Raw genomic sequence first — 23,747 nt, forward strand, 5'->3', positions numbered from 1 at the left:
GAGACGATCGCTCATCTATTGCTGCTGTTTGAGTCGGTCATCTTCTAGACCTTCATCAGTGGTCACAGGACGCTGCCCATGGGGCACTGTTGGCTGGATATTTTTGGTTGGTGGACGATTCTCAGTCCAGCAGTGACAGTGAGGTGTTTAAAAACTCCAGCAGCACTGCTGTGTCTGATCCACTCATACCAGCACAACACACACTAACACACCACCACCATGTCAATGTCACTGCAGTGCTGAGAATCATCCACCACCTAAATAATACCTGCGGGGGTCCTGACCATTGAAGAACAGGGTGAAACAGATAGACTACAGTCAGTAATTGTAGAACTACAAAGTGCTTCTATATGGTAAGTGGAGCTGATAAAATGGACAGTGAGTGTAGAAACAAGGAGGTGGTTTTAATGTTATGGCTGATCGGTGTATACACTCCTCTGTCCATGACCGTCCAAACAGTCCATTGGCTGTTGGTGCCACCAAAACATGAGACTGAAGTCTGGTGGTGATGGGCTAGCATGTTAAATGCAACCAGACGGAGCAAATAAAAGGAAAATAGCGTCTCTTGTTGCAGCATATTTGTCCTGATTTCAGATTATTAAACAAACATATCGCTCAAATGACTGCCGAGAATGTTACAGAAGTGATTCCCCGCTTCGGTTCCTCATTAAAGCAGTTTAACTCCTACAGTTACCTGGCTCTGAGGGTCGGCACTGGAGGGCGCTGTTGACGATCCCTTGGACCTCTGCACACCCGGAAAGTTTAGCGTAGTGCAGAACGTTGTGACCCAGCGAGTCAACGAGACGCAAATCTGCTCCTCTATGTACCAGTAAATCCACAGCGGCCACACAGCGGCTCTCGGCGGCCAACATCACCGCCGTCCTGATAACCAATAACACGTTACGGAAAATCAAAAGGTAAAATCAAGGTACTGAAGCGTGCGCCGGACGAGCGTCTCACCGGCCGTCCTTGTCGCAGGCGTTGATCTCGGCGCCCCAGTCCAGCAGGATGCCGCACACTTCGGGATGAGCATGTTTAGCTGAGAGCAACAACGGCGTGACTCCGTCCTAAACAACAACAGGTGGAAGATTAGCGCCCAGTTAGAGGTGAGAGTTTATATTTACATTTCCAGCATTTAGCAGACGCCTTTATTCAAAGTGACTTACTGTACTGTTAGTATACACTGAGCAATTGAGGGTTAAGAGCCTTGCTCAAGGGCTTGAACCAGCAACCTTCTGATTATTAGTCAAGTACCTTAACTGCTAGGCTACAGCTGCCACATGGTGGACAAAATACAAGAAACAGCATGTCAGAAGGCAGCAGGACTTTAAAGTGACCGAATAGTGATTACAGCAGCAGTGCAGGTACACTGTACTATCAAAAGTATGTGGACACCCTCCTTATAAGCCATACTTATCACAGACAGGTGTATAAAGACAGCCTGACCAGCCTAATGTGAAGAAACTCATGCCAAGTTCACACTACACGACTGGATCTCTTGTAATCGGGAGTCTCAAAAGTCGTGTATTTCACACTACACGACTGATCGGCGGTAGGGGGTCACACCTTACATTATCTACCATCAGGAGGAACCTCAGATGAGTCTGTCTGGTCTCCCAAAACAAACACGGGAAGTGACGAGGGGTTTAATGATACCATGTCCAAAAATGCACGTCAAAATAAAGCGCACGATCAAAGTTGTTGGATGGAAAGTTGGATAAATCAATCAATCTGAGTGGATTGGGCTACGCGGCCAGCAGGGGGGCGTCTGTTCTGTAGTGAGTTGGAGGGTAATAAATATTTTTGCAATGCAGCATGGGTATTATGGTTCGCCATGGACGATAAGCCTTTAAAGCCTGTGTGTGTGTTGATGTATTCCGATATAAACTATAATACGCCCCTGTACAATGTTTTTACACTCCTCCCCCGGGTTTCCCCTCGCTCTGTATCCTGCGTTCTCATTGGCTGGAGCTCGATGCCGCACTCGCTGCCACTCGCAACCTGATCGCAGCGCCTTTCACACACAGGATTTTGAGCCGACGACTGGTCCAGATATTTAACATGCTGGATATTTTTCTTGAGCCGCTCAGATCGAGTGGTTGAACAGTTCACATAGAGTGATTGAGAGCTGATTTTCGAGCCCCGAGCGAACGCCGAGTTGCCTCTGAGCTGCCACATCAAGCAGCGACCAAATGAACCCACTATTTATTTATTTATTTATTTATTAGTATTGTAACGTCATGTTTTACACTTTGCTTACATTCACGACAGGAACGGTAGTTACTGCTTACACAAGATTCATCATTTCAAGTTTAATATCAAACACAGTCATGGACAATTTTGTATCCCCAGTTCACCTCACTTGCACAAACTCCCAGAGGAAACCCACACAGACACAGGGAGAACATGCCAACTCCACACAGAAAGGACCCGGACCGCCCCACCTAGGAATCAAAGCCAGTGAGGCGACAGTGCTACCCACCGAGCCGCCCTCCCAACTCCATATTAATGCCCAATTTTGGAATAGAACGTCCAGCATGCTCTTTGTCAGGTCTGTGTGGGTGGGTTTCCTCTGGGTACTCTGGTTTTCTTCTACATTCCAAATCCATGATCCCTGATGTATGTTGTCTCGCAATTCTTTGGCACCCGGTCCATGTCCAGGATGTACTGATTAAAAAAGCAAGTAGGTTAAATCTTCATGATTCTATAAAGTTAAATATTGTATCTTGTTGCTGTAAGACTTCATCTTGTTTAATCATTTTAAGGATCTGCATCGACACGACCACTGATGAGGACACGTAAGGACATCTACATAAGAAAATCGAAATCGAGCTGCTGGAGCTTCACACAACTAATTAAATCCCCGGTGTAACATGACGCTTCAGTCTGACAGAATAATAAATGAGAGGAGGCAGATTATTTCATCATCCCGGACCTTTCGGACAGGTTCACGCTCTCCGTTTTCCTCCTGATCATAATGAGACGGTATTGAAGATGATCCTCCATTTGTTCCGGGTGACGGCGGGTGCCGTGTTAATTAACCAGCCTGTGAACGCGAAACGTAGCTGCACACGAGATGAGAGACGAGACGAGAAGCTCCGGATAAACACAGTAATCACATCCCAATTCGTCCCAACGTTCTGACGACTGGGATGAATTATAAACCTGATCACAATCCTGCTCGCGCTTTGTTCACTTCAGTTCAGCTTTGTTGTGCCAGCAGGAGCTGGTCTGGATTTTTAAGGTCAACCTGAACATCATGGTGAGAGTTTTAGCACCAGGGTGTGAAGGGGGCAAACATGTGAAATATGTTTAAGCTTCTCTGTGTGCGGCTTCAAGGCTTCTCAAAGTTCCTAGAATTCACATTAGTAGGCTGTACTTCTGTGCTAAAAAAACATGATGCATTTGCTCTAGGCCAGAGATGTTCACAAGTCACAAAATACGAGTGCGAGTCAAGTCACGAGTCTTTAGTCTAGAGTCCGAGTCAAGTCACGAGTCAATATAATAAACACAAAACATATATTGGAAATGTGGCGTAGAAATAAACAAATAATCTGTAAGTTCAGATAAAAAACAACAGATTCAATGTAAAAGTGTGTTTCTCTACACACGTGATCATCTCTGTGCTGCACCTCAAAAGAACAAACCAGTAAAGTTTTCTGCTCCCCAGAGTTGAACTGTGTTCAGTTTATTTCTAAACTATAAAGACGATCGGGTACAGTAGCAATCCTACGGCAATTCAGTTAGCAATCGGTTAGACAAAATGTCCAAGATGTGGAGTGTAAAGCAGCTAAAAACACGACTCTGCAGCAGTAACATCTTCTGTTTTACCTGGTCTTTACCTGACCAACTGTCTCCTTCAGCTGCAGTTTTGTGTTTTGCTAAACTAACACCTTTATTTGACACTTTGCAGGTCCTGCATTCTACTTCCAACGGATCCCGACCGAGATGAACACAGACAAAGAATAGCAAATGCAGACAAGGTGACGGTACCCTGTCAATGTCCTCTTGTTTGGACCTAAAAAATGTGTCCGGTTGTTTCTTGTTTATCTAGCTCTGCAGAAAATGACTGTCTGTGAAGAGCCAGACCCGCCAGACGTCTCAGGAAAGGGAGACCGGGGTCACAGTGATGTGAGATATCTCCAGTGTGCTGCCAGTCCGGTTCCGTGTCGGTCTCCCCGGACTACACGCTCTTGTCTGGAAGACGAAGAGCAGATGGATGATCACAGAGCTGAAGAATTCACAGCTCATGCTCAGAGTTAATCACGACCCGACGTTACGTCTGACCGCTGCGGCGGGACTTTATCATCCCACAAACATTCCCTGTAAATCAGTGTTGCTGTAGAGACGGTAAAAAAATAGCATATTTACGTAGCAGGTACAGCTAAAACACCCGAACGTGATTAGTAAGAGTGTTCACAAACTTTTGAGACACCTCACAAACTTCAGCGCTGATAATTAATTCCTGCTTGTAATGAACCGCGACCTGTAAACTCTACTTATAAACTCAACATTCTGAACGCTGACCTAGTTCTAAACGTTCTACATCACCGCCACGTCCATTTAAAGCCTCGCTGGCACCAACCTCCGTGATGTAATGCACGCTATTAGCCGCTAAAAGCTACCATCAACCTAATGACCGGTAATTATAGCTTAAAATAATCATTTCAGAACTGGCAGGCCGAGCGAGCGGAATAGGCAACGAGAGAGCTAAATAAAGCAAACGGTTCTGGCAGCAGCACTGGAAACTACTGGGACCTTCAAGCTGATATTTAGTGCTGGTGTAACGTTAGCACTTGGCTTGAAGTGTAGCGCAGTGGCGGATCAAAGCTGCTGGATCAGTACAGCGCTGGATTTTTTTTAACTTCATGATGGAACAGCAGAATATTTGTATGTGTTCTTCTAGCGCCCAAATTTGGAGAAGTTTAACTCCCAGAAAGTCTTAAGGGCGCAGTCACATCAGAAGCAGAGCGTTTCAAAGCTCCTCCAATGAGACGAACTGTTCGATGTAACACACGAACAAAACCGTACGAACAAAACTTAGCGTGACTTATTGTAGTAAAACAGCGAGTGAGGAATGTGATTAGTGGAGGAACTTATGAGCAGTAATAATGAAGAGAAGTTTAGTGCTCCTGTCTCCTTTTACTACATTAAACCACGTTAAGCTTTATTTTCAACCAGAAGCGTTTTAGACTCTAGTACCCCTTTTCCACCGACGCAGAACAGTTCTTGTTCGCGAACTTGATTTTGAACCGGTTCCGCGTGTTTCCACAGAAAAAAAGAGGTTCCAGACAGCGAACTAGCGGGCCGATCTGGCACCACAGAATACTGGGTTTTTCAGAGCGAACCGTGACGTAATCGGTGGGCGTGTCAGAGTGTCGAGGTTCGGGTGCTTTGCTAAACCGCTGTGCTGCTGTTTCTTATGGAGCTTAATGCTGGATTTTTATCTTTTAAAGTTCACCTGATTAAATTTTGATCCAGTTTGCCGCTGATATTTTCAAAGCACCTCAAAAGAGATGAACTGTGTGATATGACGCGGTAAAAGTGACCCGGACACAACGAACACCGCTTAACATACAGAGCTCTTATAAACAGTACAGAGCGCTTATAACCAGTACGGAGCGCTTATAACCAGTACAGAGCTCTTATAACCAGTACAGAGCTCTTATAACCTGTACGGAGCTCTTATAACCAGTACAGAGCTCTTATAACCTGTACAGAGCTCGTATAACCAGTAATAACGGTGAGAGATGCAGTGTTTCTATGTCGTACTTTTAGTACATTCAGCCACGTTACGCTTTATTTTTTACGTGAAGCTTTTTGACTCTCCCGGGAAGATTCAGAACCCCGAGCTGCATAAACACCACATGTGAAGTAAATCCAGCTAAACACAGATACGTGTGGAGCTGTTAGACTGGGTTTGATGGGTTTGATGGTTATTTCACACAGATGTTTGTTCGTGTCGTGGAACTTTAGTGAGCAAATCGGTTATTTGTGCCGAGAGTCGCGGTGAAAACGAAGCACAAAACGCTTCTCACGTCAGTGAACTAAAGAAAACAACAACTGAGACAAACACGTCACGTCTTCTTATCACCAACAGCTGATCCATGCGTTTCACATAACAACAAACATCTGTAACAGCAGCACAAATGCTCGCACATAATCTACACACTCCGCCGTCATGTTACTACTCTTAACTTTCATTAAGTAACGCCCACCGTTGATGACGCAGACTTGGTTCCCAAAAACTGGTGGAAACGAGCGTCGGTTCTCTACAGAACACCAAGGTTCTAATAAACCTGAACAGAACCGGTTCAAGAACCAGAACCAGAGTTCTTTTGGTGGAAAAGCGCTATGGGAGAAGCTGATTCTGATTCTCACCGTTTCTCAGAAGCTGGAGCTGTAACACAAGTTTAAAAGTGAAACAGGGAGGAGAATCCAGATAAACACAGATACATGTGGAGCTGTAACCCTGGATCTGACGCTTATTCCACACTGATGCAGATTCAAGGTGGTTACGCCCCATTCTGCCTTTCCTTCCTCAAACACTCCCAGTTATTACATCGGGTAACCTTGCCACTTAGCAGACGTCTTTACCCAAAGCTTATTACAGTGCAAGCAGTTAAGGATGAGGGGCCTTGCTCAAGGGCCAGTCTGCTCATTACATGTCCAGTACCACCTCTAGATGTCAGCTAATAAAATCCAGGCATAGTGAGAGAACAGTGACCACCTCACAATAAGTACCCTTCACTTTGTCCTGTCACTTTTCTCAAACGTCAATTTTTACCAGGCGGCCTTTAAAAGGCAACAAACATCTCATTATTTTTGGTTGAATGGAATTTAAAGCAAGACGTCATCAGACCACATCACGTCACCCACTACGATCCAACACTGGGGTGTACAATCAGCTGCCGTTAGTATTTGAAACCATTTGGAATTTGTCTGTCAATAATGAGGTAAATCATGCTAGCCCACTACCACTATTCCCAGTGGTGAAACACCTCACTGTCACTGCTGGACTGAGAATCGTCCACCAACCAAAAACATCCAGCCAACAGCGCCCCGTGGGCAGCGTCCTGTGACCACTGATGAAGGTCTAGAAGATGAGCGACTCAAACAGCAGCAATAGATGAGCGATCGTCTCTGACTTTACATCTACAAGGTGGACCGACTAGGTAGGCGTGTCTAATAGAGTGGACAGTGAGTGGACACGGTATTTAAAAACTCCAGTATTTAAAAACTGTGTCTGATCCACTCATACCAGCACAACACACACTAACACACCACCACCATGTCAGTGTCACTGCAGTGCTGAGAATCATCCACCACCTAAATAATACCTGCTCCGTGGTGGTCCTGACCATTGAAGAACAGCATGAAAAGGGGTAACAAAAAAGGCAGAGAAACAGATGGTCTACAGTCAGTAATTGTAGAACTACAAAGTGCTTCTATATGGTAAGTGGAGCTGATAAAACTGTATTTAAAATAAAAGCTGCTCTGAATGAAGCGTTGGGTCACAGGTTGAGCTCAGACTGAGATCGTTTCTCCTCGACTTTCCCATGTTCCTCGTGTCTCCAGCTGTCAGGAACAGGAACTTCTTTCCCTCTTACAACATTCCTGCCGTGTTTGTTCAAGATTAGCGACCTGGCATCCCGTCTTCTGCCAAAATAAGGCCGATGTGTTCCAGATACACGTCACGCTCTGAATTTAGACGCCGCGTTTAAGGAATTTTGGCCAATTCGGTCGGTGATGAAGATTTGAACGAGAAGTTGAGCAGCAGTAAAGAAAAACGAAGTGAAGTAAAAGCTGCAGGGTTCCTGAACCCACGTTTGATCTCTGAGCTTCTGCAGCGCTGGGATCTGTCTGAAGGAGTCTTATCCTCGTACTGAAGGCATCAAAGCATGATTATGTTCCATTACTGCGGTGCGCTCAGAACTTTCGGGACGTCCAGCGGAGACGGACGCTGATCAGGAGTCGGGAGAGCAGGTACGAGCTACGACTACGGCGCAGAGTTTAGAGCAAGAGGAAATGAAAGGGAAGCTTGTTTATAAAGAGGTTAACAGAGCAGGACAAGATACAGAAGCTAAAAAATCACACACACACACACACACATTTCTTATTCACAACTGTGATTGGATAAACGGTATTAAGGGCCTTGCTCAGGGGCCCAAAAGTGGCAACCTGGCAGTGTACACACACAAGCACACAAATACACACACGTACACACCTATATAAATACAAAAACACACACATGCGCACACACACACATAATAAGCACACAAACACACATGCATGCACACACACAAGCACACAAACACACACGCACACAAATACACACACGCACACAAACACACACGCACACAAATACACACACGCACACACACATAATAAGCACACAAACACACATGCATGCACACACAAACACACATGCATGCACACACACACAAGCACACAAATACACACAAACACAAGCACACACACATAATAAGCACACAAACACACACACACATAAGCACACACACATAACAAGCACACACACACAAGCTCACAAATGCACACACACGAGCACACAAACACACACACACGAGCACACAAATACACACAAGCACACAAATACACACAAGCACACACGCACACACACATAATAAGCACACAAACACACACACACATAAGCACACACACATAACAAGCACACACACACAAGCTCACAAATGCACACACACGAGCACACAAACACACACACACGAGCACACAAATACACACACATATAATAAGCACACAAGCACACACACATAATAAGCACACAAATACACACAAACATAAGCACACACACATAATAAGCACACAAATACACAAACATAAGCACACACACATAATAAGCACACACACACACAAGCACACAAATACACACACACATAAGCACACACACACACACACAAGCTCACAAATGCACACACACAAACACACACAAGCACACAAACACATATAATAAGCACACAAGCACACACACATAATAAGCACACAAATACACACAAACACAAGCACACACACATAATAAGCACACAAATACACACAAACATAAGCACACACACATAATAAGCACACACACACACACAAGCACACAAATACACACACAAGCACACAAACACGAGCACACAAACACACACACAAGCACACAAACACGAGCACACAAATACACACACACAAGCACACACACATAATAAGCACACAAATACACACACAAGCACACAAGCACGCACACACAAACACACACAAGCACACACACAACCACAAGCACACAAACACACACACAACACAAGCACACGAGCACACAAACACACACACAAGTATCTCAGGTTCATCCTGTCTGACATCAAATAAAAGTCACTGTAAATGCTCTGCAGGATGGCAGTACGATGTATTCGAAATCCCAGCTCTGGTGTGCTAGCGTGTTTTACCACTGCGCCACCTGAGCGGCCCTATTTTTATTATTAAAAAAAGTTTAACTTTGTATCTCCAAGCTACAGAATCACAATTCATCACTCATCACAGTGAATATAGAAACATGAATGATTATAAAATGAAAGCGCTGCTGGAAGCCTCCAGTACTGAGGAATCATTTGTGAGTGAAAGCAGGGGGGTGATGTTCCAAATTCCATCAGATCCACCGCACGTCACATTCTGTGTAGCAGCTCATGCGTGAGAAACCGGGACACGGGCCGAGTGAAAGACACAAAGCCGCTTCATTACACTTCAAATCGGGACGAACACTGGACGATTAAACTCATTATACGGTCAAAACCCAAAAGCGACGGTAATTGTTTTGGTCTCACCAAGAAAATCATGTTTACAGATTTATTTCTGTGTGTTTCTTACTTTCTTGGGACAAAATCAACAACAAATGATGAATATTCTGTTACTAGTGCTCACGGTATTTTTAATCAACCTCTACCAAACAGAGATGATCACAAACATGATGTTTAGCAAAGCTGTTTCTTAAAACCAGTCAACCAAACAAGATCCAACTTACACTGATCAGCCATAACATTAAAACCACCTCATTGTCAATGGTCAGGACCCCCACAGAGCAGGTATTATTTAGGTGGTGGATCATTCTCAGCACTGCAGTGACTTAGTGTGTGTTGTGCTGGTATGAGTGGATCAGACACAGCAGCGCTGCTGGAGTTTTTAAATACCGTGTCCACTCACTGTCCACTCTGTTAGACACTCCTACCTAGTCGGTCCACCTTGTAGATGTAAAGTCAGAGACGATCGCTCATCTATTGCTGCTGTTTGAGTCGCTCATCTTCTAGACCTTCATCAGTGGTCACAGGACGCTGCCCACGGGGCGCTGTTGGCTGGATGTTTTTGGTTGGTGGACTATTCTCAGTCCGGCAGTGACAGTGAGGTGTTTAAAAACTCCAGCAGCGCTGCTGTGTCTGATCCACTCATACCAGCACAACACACACTAACACACCAGCACCATGTCAGTGTCACTGCAGTGCTGAGTGCAGCACCACCTAAATAATACCTGCTCTGTGGGGGTCCTGTGGGGGTTCTGACCATTGAAGAACAGCAGAGAAACAGATGGACTACAGTCAGTAATTGTAGAACTACAAAGTGCTTCTATATGGTAAGTGGAGCTGATAAAATGGACAGTGAGTGTAGAAACCAGGAGGTGGTTTTAATGTTATGGCTGATCGATGTATTTAGACTCACAGTAAACTCAGACCATTACAGGGTTAAGCTCATATGGACTTTATACTGTGTTTATGATGACACTGGTGTGCAGTGGAATATATGAGAGCAGATTAACAGGGAGGGGAGCCGAGATCAGATAATTATAGTGCTGAGCAGAAAACCAGACGGGACGGAGCTTAACACGAATCCCAAAGCAAATCAGAGAAAAAGAGACAAAGCAAACGGTCTGAACCTCGAGTCTACAATTCAAGACTGAAATGAGCCAGAGAAAAGCCAGTGGAGCAGTGCTGACTGGAACCAGTCCCAGTCAGTCAGTGGTGGCTTTGTAACATTGCTAGACTCAGACCGAGGCTCAGCAGACGAGATACTGGAACTCCGGTACATGCTTTGATCACGTCCCGTCTTTTGATTGGCATTCCTAACAGATCCATCCCTGCCAGAATTCTGTCATGCCTGGTTCACACTACACGATTAGTGCTCCGATTTTCGCTCGCCGGCTGGTCACCGCTAGATGTGGCAGCTCGGAGGCAGCTCGGCGTTCGCTGTACTGTTCGACGACTCGATCCGAGCGCTTGCAGACTCCAGCGTGCTAAATACCTGGACCAGTCGACGAGTCAGAATCCTGTAGTGTGAAAGGCGTTGCGAGCAGGTTGGAACTACAGCCAATGAGAACACAAGATACGGGGTGAGGGGAAACCCTGGGGAGGAGTGTAAAAACGTGGTACAGGGGCGTAATATAGTTTCTGTCAGAATACATCAGCACACACACACAAGTTTTACAGTATTTGTGACCTTATCGTCAGACCGGTCTCAACAGCGGGCAGATCATTCAGTGTCCTGGGCCCTAAACTATGGAACTCTTTACCACCATCTTTCCTGTAAACACTACAGGCACTACATACATCTAACTTATTATTATTATTATTACAACCCCAAATCAGAAAAAGTTAAGACAGCATGGAAAATGCTAATAATAAAAACACAGAGTTCTTTACATTGACTTTGACATTTATTTGATGTCAGACAGGATGAACCTGAGATATTTCATCTCATATGCTCAACTTCATTTCATTTATTAATAAACATTCATTCCTGCATTTCAGACCTGCAACACATTCCAAAAAAAGTTGGGACGGTAAAGCATTTACCACTTTGTACTGTCGCCGTTCCTTTTCACCACTTAAAAGAGGTTTTGGCACCGAGGAGACCGAGTGATTTAGTGTTTCAGCTTTTATTTCATCTCGGTACTGACACACTCCCATACCATGACAGACCCTGGTACTGACACACCCCCATACCATGACAGACCCTGGTACTGACACACCCCCATACCATGACACACCCTGGTACACCCTGGTACTGACACACCCCACACCATGACAGACCCTGGTACTGACACACCCCCATACCATGATACACCCTGGTACTGACACCCCCCATACCATGATACACCCTGGTACTGACACGCCCACCATGACAGACCCTGGTACTGACACACCCCCATACTATGACAGACCCTGATACTGACACACCCCCATACCATGATACACCCTGGTACTGACACACCCACCATGACAGACCCTGGTACTAACACACCCCCATACCATGACACACCCTGGTACTGACACGCCCCATACCATGACAGACCCTGGTACTAACACACCCCCATACCATGACAGACCCTGGTACTGACACACCCCCATACCATGACAGACCCTGGTACTGACACACCCCCATACCATGACAGACCCTGGTACTGACACACCCCCATACCATGACAGACCCTGGTACTAACACACCCCCATACCATGACACACCCTGGTACTGACACGCCCCCATACCATGACAGACCCTGGTACTGACACACCCCCATACCATGATACACCCTGGTACTGACACCCCCCATACCATGACAGACCCTGGTACTAACACACCCCCATACCATGACACACCCTGGTACTGACACGCCCCATACCATGACAGACCCTGGTACTGACACACACCCATACCATGACAGACCCTGGTACTGACACACCCCCATACCATGACAGACCCTGGTACTTACACACCCCCATACCATGATACACCCTGGTACTGACACACCCCCATACCATGATACACCCTGGTACTGACACACCCCCATACCATGACAGACCCTGGTACTGACACACCCCCATACCATGACACACCCTGGTACTGACACACCCCCATACCATGACAGACCCTGGTACTAACACACCCCCATACCATGACACACCCTGGTACTGACACACCCCCATACCATGACAGACCCTGGTACTGACACGCCCCCATACCATGACAGACCCTGGTACTGACACACCCCATACCATGACACCCAGGTGGCTTTAGGACTTGTTACTGATAACAGTCTGGATCCTTTTCGTCTTTGGTCCAGAGCACACGGCGTCCATTTTCTCCAAAAAAAGACCTGGAATGCTGATTCATCTGACCACAATACACGTTTCCACTGTGTAATGGTCCATCCTAGATGCCTTCGAGCCCAGAGAAGTCGACGCTGCTTCTGGACATGGTTAACATAAGGCTTCTTTTTTGCACAGTAAAGTTTTAAATATGATTTGTGCAGTAACTCTGTATTGTAGAGCTGATAAAGGTTTGATAAACTAATCCCTCACCCATGTGGTTCTATCAGCTAGTGTTGAGTGGAGGTTCTTGATGCGGCGCCGTCTGAGGGATGGAAGATCACGAGCGTTCAGATTAAGCTCGCACCCTCGACCTTTACACACTGAAATTCCTCCTGATTCTTTGAATGGTTTAATGATATTCTGCACTGTAGAGGGAGAACATGCAAATCCCTTCCAATCTTTCTTTGAGGTTCATTGTTTTTAAACATTTCAATCATTTTCTCACACATTTGTGGACAAACTGGATCCTCTGATCATCTTTACTCATCAGAGACTCTCAGCCTTTCCTGGATGCTGCTTTTGTACCAAACCATGATTACAATCACCTGTTTAACATCACATCAATATTTAGTTTATTTTGGAATGTGTTGCAGGCCTGAAATGCAGGAATGGATGTTAATTAATAAAAGAAATGAAGCTGGGCAGATAAAAGATGAAATATCTCAGGTTCATCCTGTCTGACATCAAATAAAAGTCAGTCAATGTAAGAAACTCTGTGTTTATATTATTATTATTATTATTTACCATACTGTTCCAACTTTTTCTGATTTGGGGTTTTGAGGTGCAGTTATAAAGTGAGGAGAATGCAGAGGAACAACTTTACTGTCCAGTTCATTTTTACTGTCATGAAAACTCACAGGGGGAAGAAGAAAACACATCAAGTATAAAGGACGGAACTCTGATGAATCCGGTACTCACTGTATCTCTCAGATTGATGGGGGATTTGTGCTCACACAAAAGCTGAACCATCACGGCGTTCCCGTTAGCAGCTGCAAGAGAAGAAAAACACAATCTTACACGGATTCATCAACACACCAGCACTTAGCAACAATACTGTATTTACTGGACAAAACGTTCAGGGTTTGAAGAGCCTCCAAAATTCTCTTTGGTGAAGCTTTTTTAAAAGTGCTTCAAAGCGGCTGTAAAATAAACCCCTGAGAGCCGAGTGTTTATACTCAGAGCTGCAGACTAAATGTACACGGATTACACCGCTTATTTCAGGATCTGGCTCGTTCGGACACACCCGTTCCTAAATGTAAGCACACAGTCGTGCAGACTCAACAGCGTGACTCACTTTTCTGCCCGTTATGGGATTCCCCTCGTTTTCCAACAATAAACTCATAAATGTTTTACATCCTGTTCAGAGGAGCCACACGGGTGCGTGAAATGGAACCACAGCGACGAATAAGGGGTTGGAAACGGCCTCAGGAAGGAACATCTGTACATCTGTACATGAAGTGCTCGTCAAGAGCTTCACAGATTACGTTTTATTAACTAAACAGCGTCACACGAGCACAAGAAGACCCTGCGCAATGCCGAGCATCAATTAAAAGGGTGTAAAGAAGAGCTGCCACTAACGACTACTTTTCTATCGATGAATCTATAGACTATTTTATCGATTAGTCGATATTTAGTTCAGAATCTCATTTGCGCTTCTTTTATTTTAACAACAAACTGTACGGCATAATAATATAACACAGAACTAAATGTAAACAGGGTTTATGTCCATATTATCACATTCTCCAGAGCTCCATATTAAACAGAGTGCAGCACGTGTTTATGGCGTTCCGTACACAAAGCAAAGTGCTTAAACTTAGACGTAGCCACGTCTCATTAAGTCCAACATAGAGTAACGACTAGGGATGTAACGATGCACCACAAGACAGATAAACATTGGTGCACATGTGCCACGATTCGAATCGGTTATTCAGGTATAATAAAACGATATTCACTGTGAACAGCAGAGGGCGCTGGCGCTATTCACCTCGCCCGGTTGACATCACTACAGGGTTGCCAGGTTCGGAATTTTTCAGCCAAATGTATTTATGTGAGGATACTTTCTTTATTTGTATTATTCATTTATACAAATATAAAGTTGTTCTTTTTACACAGTAAGCATTATTTGACATAGTTTGTACCTACCTCAGAAATAAAAGGACACGCATTATTTAGATAAATAAAAGATAAGCACAAATACAGTAATAACAAAAGGAAACTTCGTCATAATTTGTCGTCAATTTCATTTTGTTTAATAAAGATCGGGGGGAAATCGTATCATGAATCCAGTATCGTGAATCATATCGCATGGTGGGTAGAGTGTATCGTATCGTTACATCCCTAGTAAAGACAGAATGAGCCCAGATTCTAACCTGCACATTCACTCAACACTTACTTCACATTCTTAGCCATGTAAACACAGTGGTGAGTGCTCCGGCGCATTCACACGAGAAGCTTTTTGCGCTTTGAGCTCAACACAGCAAAGTGCGCGGCGGTCTGACTGAACTCGCTAAGGAATACGCTATTCCGAGATCTCCACGATTAAGAAGCGTAATGAAACAATATAGAAGCTCTGCACAGTGAACAAACCACTTTTAGTTTTGTAGCATCAACGTCATCGACTAGGTCGACCAATCGTGGCACATCATCAGACGTGTTGGAAGCATGTTCATTGGAAAATATGCACTGACGTGGGTTTTATGGGTGAATAATAATAATTAATAATAATAATAATAATAATAATACCGCTTGAGCCTGAGGAATCGAGTTCCATATAAAGGAAAATCTTCATTCCGACGCTGAACCAGACCTCACAGTCCAACATCAGCACCCACAGACCTCAAAAATGCTCCTGTGGTTCAGCGAGTCCCGACAGTCGTGCATTAAAGTCTAGTGGAAAGAATTCTACTGCCAGATTGAAGCTTTTTATTTACACTCGTACCCTAAACTCATTTACATTTTCATTTTTCAGCATTTAGCGGAAGCTTTTATCCAAAGCGACTTATAGTATACTGTGACAGTATACAGTCCAAGCAATTGAGGGTTAAGGGCCTTGCTCAAGGGCCCAACAGTGGCAACCTGGCAGTGATGGGGTTCGAACCAGCGACCTTCTACTTACTAGTCCAGTACCTTAACCACTAGGCATTTTCAGTGTATAAGTGTCAAAAACAACCTCATTATTTTACATTAGACTGAAATATACACCGATCAGCCATAACATTAAAACCACTTACCATATAGAAGCACTTTGCAGTTCTACAATTACTGACTGTAGTCCATCTGTTTCTCTACATGCTTTGTTACCCCCTTTCACCCTGTTCTTCAATGGTCAGGACCCCCACAGGACCACCACAGAGCAGGTATTATTTAGGTGGTGGATGATTCTCAGCACTGCAGTGACACTGACATGGTGGTGGTGTGTTAGTGTGTGTTGTGCTGGTATGAGTGGATCAGACACAGCAGCGCTGCTGGAGTTTTGAAACACCGTGTCCACTCACTGTCCACTCTATTAGACACTCCTACCTAGTCGGTCCACCTTGTAGATGTAAAGTCAGAGACGATCGCTCATCTATTGCTGCTGTTTGAGTCGGTCATCTTCTAGACCTTCATCAGTGGTCACAGGACGCCGCCCACGGGGCGCTGTTGGCTGGATGTTTTTGGTTGGTGGACGATTCTCAGTCCAGCAGGGACAGTGAGGTGTTTAAAAACTCCAGCAGCGCTGCTGTGTCTGATCCACTCATACCAGCACAACACACACTAACACACCACCACCACCATGTCAGTGTCACTGCAGTGCTGAGAATCATCCACCACCTAAATAATACCTGCTCTGTGGTGGTCCTGTGGGGGTCCTGACCATTGAAGAACAGGGTGAAACAGATGGACTACAGTCAGTAATTGTAGAACTACAAAGTGCTTCTATATGGTAAGCATGACCTGACGTTGAGTGTTTAAGGTAGCGCTGAATTCGCATAACTTTGCTGAAGGAACTTTGGGGTGAGCCACCTGATCCTGATCCTGGTCGTCCGTCAAAATGCAGGTAAACACTAAACACTAAAGTTCCTCCCAAACCACACAGCATCCGTCCCAAATCTATCACATCCAACGAAATGGCCTGTATTTATCCCTGATTGGAACACCGTGTCCATAAAAACATCCGTCATGGTAAATTTATTCATCCCTCTAACAGCACAGGATGAAGAAACGGCGCTAAATAACAGGCTGCCAGCGGCACGACTGATTCTAACGTTTAATCAGACATGATGTCTCTCACTCAGGGACTATTTTATCTCGGGGGGGTCCGAGCTGCAGGGCCGACAAGAAGAACGTCACTCAGAACGACTGCAGCCCACTCGTCTGCCTTCACACGTATATGAACTTGAGTGACTCCCATTCATAATCCACAGGGTTTCGTATGATGTCGGCAACCTTTGCAGCTATAACAGCTTCAACTCTTCTGGGAAGGCTTTCCACAAGGTTTAGGAGTGTGTTTATGGGAATTTTTGACCGTTCTTTCAGAAGCGCATTTGTGAGGTCAGATGCTGATGTCGGACGAGAAGGCCTGGCTCACAGTCTCCGCTCTAATTCATCCCAAAGGTGTTCTATCGGGTTGAGGTCAGGACCAAACTGGCTCATCCACGTCTTTATGGATCTTGTGCTTTGTGCACTGGTGCGCAGTCATGTTGGAACAGGAAGGGGCCATCCCCAAACTGTTCCCACAAAGTTGGGAGCATGAAATCGTCCAAAATCTCTCGGTGTGCTGAAGCATTAAGAGTTCCTTTCACTGGAACTAAGGGGCCGAGCCCGACTCCTGAAGAACACCCCCACACCATAATCCCCCCTCCACCACACTTTACACTCAGCACAATACAGTCAGACAGGTACCGTTCTCCTGGCAACCGCCAAACCCAGACTCGTCCATCGGATTGCTGTAGAGTCCAGTGGCGGCGTGCTTTACACCACTGCATCCGACGCTTTGCATTGTGCTTGGTGATGTAAGGCTTGGATGCAGCTGCTCGGCCATGGAAACCCATTCCATGAAGCTCTACACACTGTTCTTCAGCTAATCTGAAGGCCACATGAAGTTTGGAGGTCTGTAGTGATCGACTCTGCAGTAAGTCGGTGACCTCTGCGCACTATGTTCCTCAGCATCCGCTGACCCCGCCCTGTCATTTTACAGAATTTTACAGAATTTTACAGAATTCCCAACCATAGCCAGCCATAACCTGACCACGCCCACTTTAGAAAGCAAGAGCAAGTTTCTGGTGTGCCTGTGCCTTGTTTATGACTTTTTTTGTGTTGTTTGGCATGAAGCTTTAAGCACTTTAGGTAAATATGATCTAAAAGTGTTCATGTAGATCAAAGACCACTGAAGAGATGGTACCCATGGTTCTACTCACCAGCATAGTGAAGAGCCGTTCTTCCAGCAGCATCCAGAACATCCAGCACACATTTACTCTGCAGAACCAACACACATCAACACATCAAGAGTTCATCTCAGTGACATGACATGATGTTTCTAACCTCATTCAGTACAGACTGTAGATCAGAACAGTAGATTACGCCACGTTTGGTGTTCAAAATTGGCCCAGAACCTCTCAATACGCCATTATAATTCCCATAAATACGAGGGATCTTCATAAAGTTTCCTCACTTGTATATTGTGGTTATAAGCGGTGAGGGTGCAGTAGGAGGAGGAATCACTCGTATCTGAGACGCTTATAGTCCGGATTTAGCTCCATCTGATCTCAACCTTTGTGGCCGCTCAGAGAAGCTTTAAGGGGAGGAAGATTATCATGTGATGATGATATGAAAGCAGCACTGCATCCATGGCTACGCGCCCAACCGACGGCATTAAAAAGTCAGTACGACGCTGGAAAAATGCATCTGAAGGCAACTGTGTAGAATTAATAAATACAGTTACTACAAGTGCAGAAACGTTTTGAAGACCCTCGTATATTGAAATGGAAATATAATTGAAGGTTAAACGGGATCAGTCACTGACTACTTAATAATGTCAGAAAAAGCTGTGTAACACCAGAGCTGTGCACAAATATCTGAGTTTTGCCTGAAATCATTTATAAAAAGGCAAAAATATGGACCAATGTGACCGTCTCATGCACAGAGAGGACTCAGACTCGACTCAGAGGAGCCAACATGGTGGTATAAACTAAAAGGTTCATTATTTATCAGGGAACAGGCAGTGTGGGTTACTACACCGCTTTATATGGGACACAGTGACATCATTGGTCCATTTTTTTTTTTTTTATTTAAGCATTTTCTCCCAATTTATCGTAGTCAGTTTGTCTTGCGCTGCTGGTGGATCCCTGATTGTAGGTGAGGTGGGTATATTGCTGCTCACGCCTCCGACGACCCGCGTATAGTCCTTAGCGGAAGCCTTTCCCACCCATGCACCCTGCACAGGCGCCTCTATCTGCCAATCAGGGTCCTTCACCCACATAGTCCGGCATCCCGCCTTGGCAGAAACGTGTCTGCTTCAGGCTCTGCCAATTATGGCCGCTGGATGGCGCCCAGCCGAACCGAGTATTTCAGAATCTCGGTGCTGGTGTGCTAGCGGAATATCCCGCTGTGCCACCTGGGTGCCACCTGAAACCATTTATAAAAACCAAATGGACCAATGTGATCGTCTCAAGCACAGAGAGGACTCGGACTTGACAGGTTACTACACTGCTTTATATGGACACAGTGACATCATTGGCCCAGTTTTCTACTCAAATATGTGAATTTGAAGATAAATAATCCATTGTGTGTGTTTTTGTTCTAGCATTGCTTGTTCTCAGGTGGTACATTAAATAAATAAGCAAGTTAACCAAATTTAAGGACAAGTTTAGACTCTGGGTACTCAACATTCGCCAGTCTGCCCTCCTTGGCCAGCGAGGGGGCCAAAGTGCACAGGGGAATTGTATATGTTTAAATGTGGGACACTGTAACAGTAGTGAGGATCTAACAGTTCCTTTTCTAACATGTAAGTGAAACAGCCTCTCATTGTTCCTCTTTAATACAAATATTGCAGCTCGCTTGATGCTTCAGTTAAAACACAAGAGCGGCTAAATTCACTTTTCTCTTCGCTCAGACTCACGCCGGCGGAGCTATTTATTCAAAACACTCATCATCATCTTACACGATTCATGGATGACGAAGCGCCGAGCTTTTATGCGGCGCGCGGCGCAGGAGGGCTTTTAGATGGGCACTATCAAATCCAAAACATCAGAGAGCGACAAGCAATCAGAGCCCGACTAACGCGCTCCATTAGCTGTGATTGCAGATATTCACTGGCATAATGGGTTGGTACAGACACTGGGATGAGATGGGTACTACTGGTCTGTAATGGGTGCAGATACTGGGATGAGATGGGTACTACTGGTCTCTTAATGGGTGCAGATACTGAGATGAGATGGGTACTACTGGTCTCTTAATGGGTGCAGATACTGGGATGAGATGGGTACTGCTGGTCTGTAATGGGTGCAGATACTGAGATGAGATGGGTACTACTGGTCTGTAATGGGTGCAGATACTGGGATGAGATGGGTACTACTGGTCTGTAATGGGTGCAGATACTGGGATGAGATGGGTACTGCTGGTCTGTAATGGGTGCAGATACTGAGATGAGATGGGTACTACTGGTCTCTTAATGGGTGCAGATACTGGGATGAGATGGGTACTACTGGTCTGTAATGGGTGCAGATACTGAGATGAGATGGGTACTACTGGTCTCTTAATGGGTGCAGATACTGAGATGAGATGGGTACTGCTGGTTTGTAATGGGTGCAGATACTGGGATGAGATGGGTACTACTGGTCTCTTAATGGGTGCAGATACTGAGATGAGATGGGTACTGCTGGTCTGTAATGGGTGCAGATACTGGGATGAGATGGGTACTACTGGTCTGTAATGGGTGCAGATACTGAGATGAGATGGGTACTACTGGTCTGTAATGGGTGCAGATACTGAGATGAGATGGGTACTACTGGTCTGTAATGGGTGCAGATACTGAGATGAGATGGGTACTGCTGGTCTGTAATGGGTGCAGATACTGAGATGAGATGGGTACTGCTGGTCTGTAATGGGTGCAGATACTGAGATGAGATGGGTACTGCTGGTCTGTAATGGGTGCAGATACTGAGATGAGATGGGTACTGCTGGTCTGTAATGGGTGCAGATACTGAGATGAGATGGGTACTGTTGGTCTCTTAATGGGTGCAGATACTGGTAAGGTACCTCGACCTCTACCCTGTCAAACACCTTTGGAATGCTGATGACCTTCCAATGCCCTTCTCCTGTAACAAGTCTCTACGGAGGCCTCAACAGGGGGGGCGACGCTCTATTAATACCCACAGTGTTGGAACGGATGGCATGTTCGACGTGCCAACGCTCAGGTGTCTGTGTACTTTTTGACATTCAGTCTAAACAATATGACGTATATGATGACCGGTCCTGTTACTCAGCAGATAGTAACTGGTTAAACAGATCACATTCCCACACACAACACTGGGTTGAAGTGAAACCCAAGCCCTAGTTTCCAGTTACCCAGAACCACATGACCAAAACTACTGAACTCAGGGTCCAAACTGATTCAGGTGTGTGAAACAAAACTGGAAATGGAACTACAACACCATTAACTTGAAATGTAGAGAACTGGGGAATGATTATGTGACCTGTAGGAGCTTTTTGGCACACTCCTGCTGGTTGTTTTTGGCAGCCAGGTGTAAAGCACTCGAACCTACAGCAAACAGAGCAAACAGAGCACGTAAACATGAGAACACAAACAGTGCAGGAAAAATTAATAATTCGGTAAAAATTAATATCATTTTTGGACTAAAACACGTTGAAAAAGAGGAAGGATCGAACCTGAAGCGTCCAGTACGGAGAGGTCGGCTCCGTGTGCCAAAATTACAGCCAGACACTCCGTCTGCCCCCGAGTCGCTGCAACGTGGAGTCTGATGAAGAGAAAACCAACAGAATGATGCACATTCAGTCATTGAATATATTTCAACTCACATCACAGCATCTGAACAAGCACCGAAACACATTTTATGAACACGTTTTATAAGGGTCTGGGTCACAGTGGGTCCGGTTCCACCCGGAAACGCCGGGCGCAAGGCAGGAACACCCTGACGAGATACCAATCCCTCAGTCACCTCTCAGGATTGAGATGAACCAGGATCTCCACGAGTGTTAAGTTCATGTTTAAGTTGTTCCTGCTGAGTCTGGTTCCTCTCAAGGATCCTTCCTGTAATTTTAAGGACGGCTTTCCGGCCACTGTCGCCCTCTACTTGTTCAGCAGGAGGTTTTTGGTCTGTCGGTCCTGAATGCTGTACTAATAATTGCTTACAGTCGGTCAGGCTTTATTTCTTTAAAAAAAATATATATTTTCTCCCTTTTTAGCGCGTCCAATTGCCTGATTGCGTCACGCTTCCTCTTCACCAATGCCGATCCCTGCTCTGATTGAGGAGAACTAAGCTAACCCACGCCCCCTCCGACATGTTGGCAGAAGCCGTATGCATCTCATCACCTACACTTTGACGAGTGCAGTGCAGCTCAGTGTTGTGTACGGAGAGACACACCCTGAGAGCACTCTTTCCTCATCTCTGTGCAGGCGCCATCAATCAACCAGCAGAGGTCGTAATTGCACCAGTCATGAGAGAGAAACCCCATCCGGCTTAGTCCCGCCCATCTGAACAACAGGCCAATCGTTGATCATGTGGCTGCTCAGCCTCAGCCGGCAGGCAGAGCCGAGATTCGATACGATGTATTCAAGATCCCAGCTCTGGTTCCAGCGTGTGTTTTTACTGCTGCGCCACCTGAGCGGCCGGTCAGGCTTTATTTCAACCAGCACTGAAGATCATAAATCTCTCATTTGTTTTAACCTTCACCACCTACAGTGGCGGCATTTAGCGGACGCTTTTATCCAAAGCAACTTTCAGTCATGACGGATTACAATCCAAGCAAGTGAGAGTTAGGAGTGTTGCTCAGGGGTCCAATAGGAGGTACTGAGGCTTGAATCTGTGACTTTCTGATTACTGGTCCAGCTTTCTTAGCCTCTAAACTACCACTGCCCAAAGAAAAGCAGTCACTTTAAAGCTGGGACAGGAACACTACGCTATGGCCTGAGGAAACTTCCACCCAGACTTACCCACATTAGTTTTGCCAGTGTTAATATCTGGCAACCCTAGTAAACAATCTTCTGCTGTTTGTGCTACAAGAGCTTTTCTGACCCTGCGAAAATGAACCCAGGCATTATTAACACACGCCAAAAAGCCAGTGTTACAACCTTGAGATGAGGCAGTACCACTGCGCACTGGATGCCAGTGTAAGATGGCATCAAGTGGAAACGTCTGGTTTCTGCTTTGAAAAACATTTCTGTATTTAATCTGCTTTAGACCAAAAGACGTCCACTACAGTATAACCGAAATATTTCGGAGGATTTGTACCGATGAGATTGTGTAGTACGAAACTTATAGTTCACTAACAGCTATTTTAGTGCCGTTTTATGCATCACCTGGCTGGAAACAGCTGGCAGACAACACTAGCATGAGCACTCCTGGGTAAAAGATACTGGAGCGAGCATGAAACAGATCCAAAGAC

General features: G+C 45.4%; 1 protein-coding gene across 3 annotated transcripts in view; it reads right to left on the reverse strand.

Moving 5' to 3' along the window:
- The window catches only part of rai14 (retinoic acid induced 14), a 67,643-nt gene that overhangs the window by 17,101 nt on the left and 26,795 nt on the right, over positions 1–23,747 (reverse strand). For all 3 annotated transcript variants that reach the window (XM_063011128.1, XM_063011129.1, XM_063011127.1), the window contains exons 4-9: positions 22,011–22,099; positions 21,818–21,882; positions 18,542–18,599; positions 14,064–14,134; positions 961–1,067; positions 695–882 (exon numbers count right to left, since the gene is read on the reverse strand). In XM_063011128.1, coding sequence (XP_062867198.1) covers positions 695–882; positions 961–1,067; positions 14,064–14,134; positions 18,542–18,599; positions 21,818–21,882; positions 22,011–22,099 — 578 coding nt within the window. The remainder of the gene's footprint in view (positions 1–694; positions 883–960; positions 1,068–14,063; positions 14,135–18,541; positions 18,600–21,817; positions 21,883–22,010; positions 22,100–23,747) is intronic.

This window comes from Trichomycterus rosablanca, chromosome 16 (assembly GCF_030014385.1).
Source record: "Trichomycterus rosablanca isolate fTriRos1 chromosome 16, fTriRos1.hap1, whole genome shotgun sequence".
NCBI lineage: Eukaryota > Metazoa > Chordata > Actinopteri > Siluriformes > Trichomycteridae > Trichomycterus > Trichomycterus rosablanca.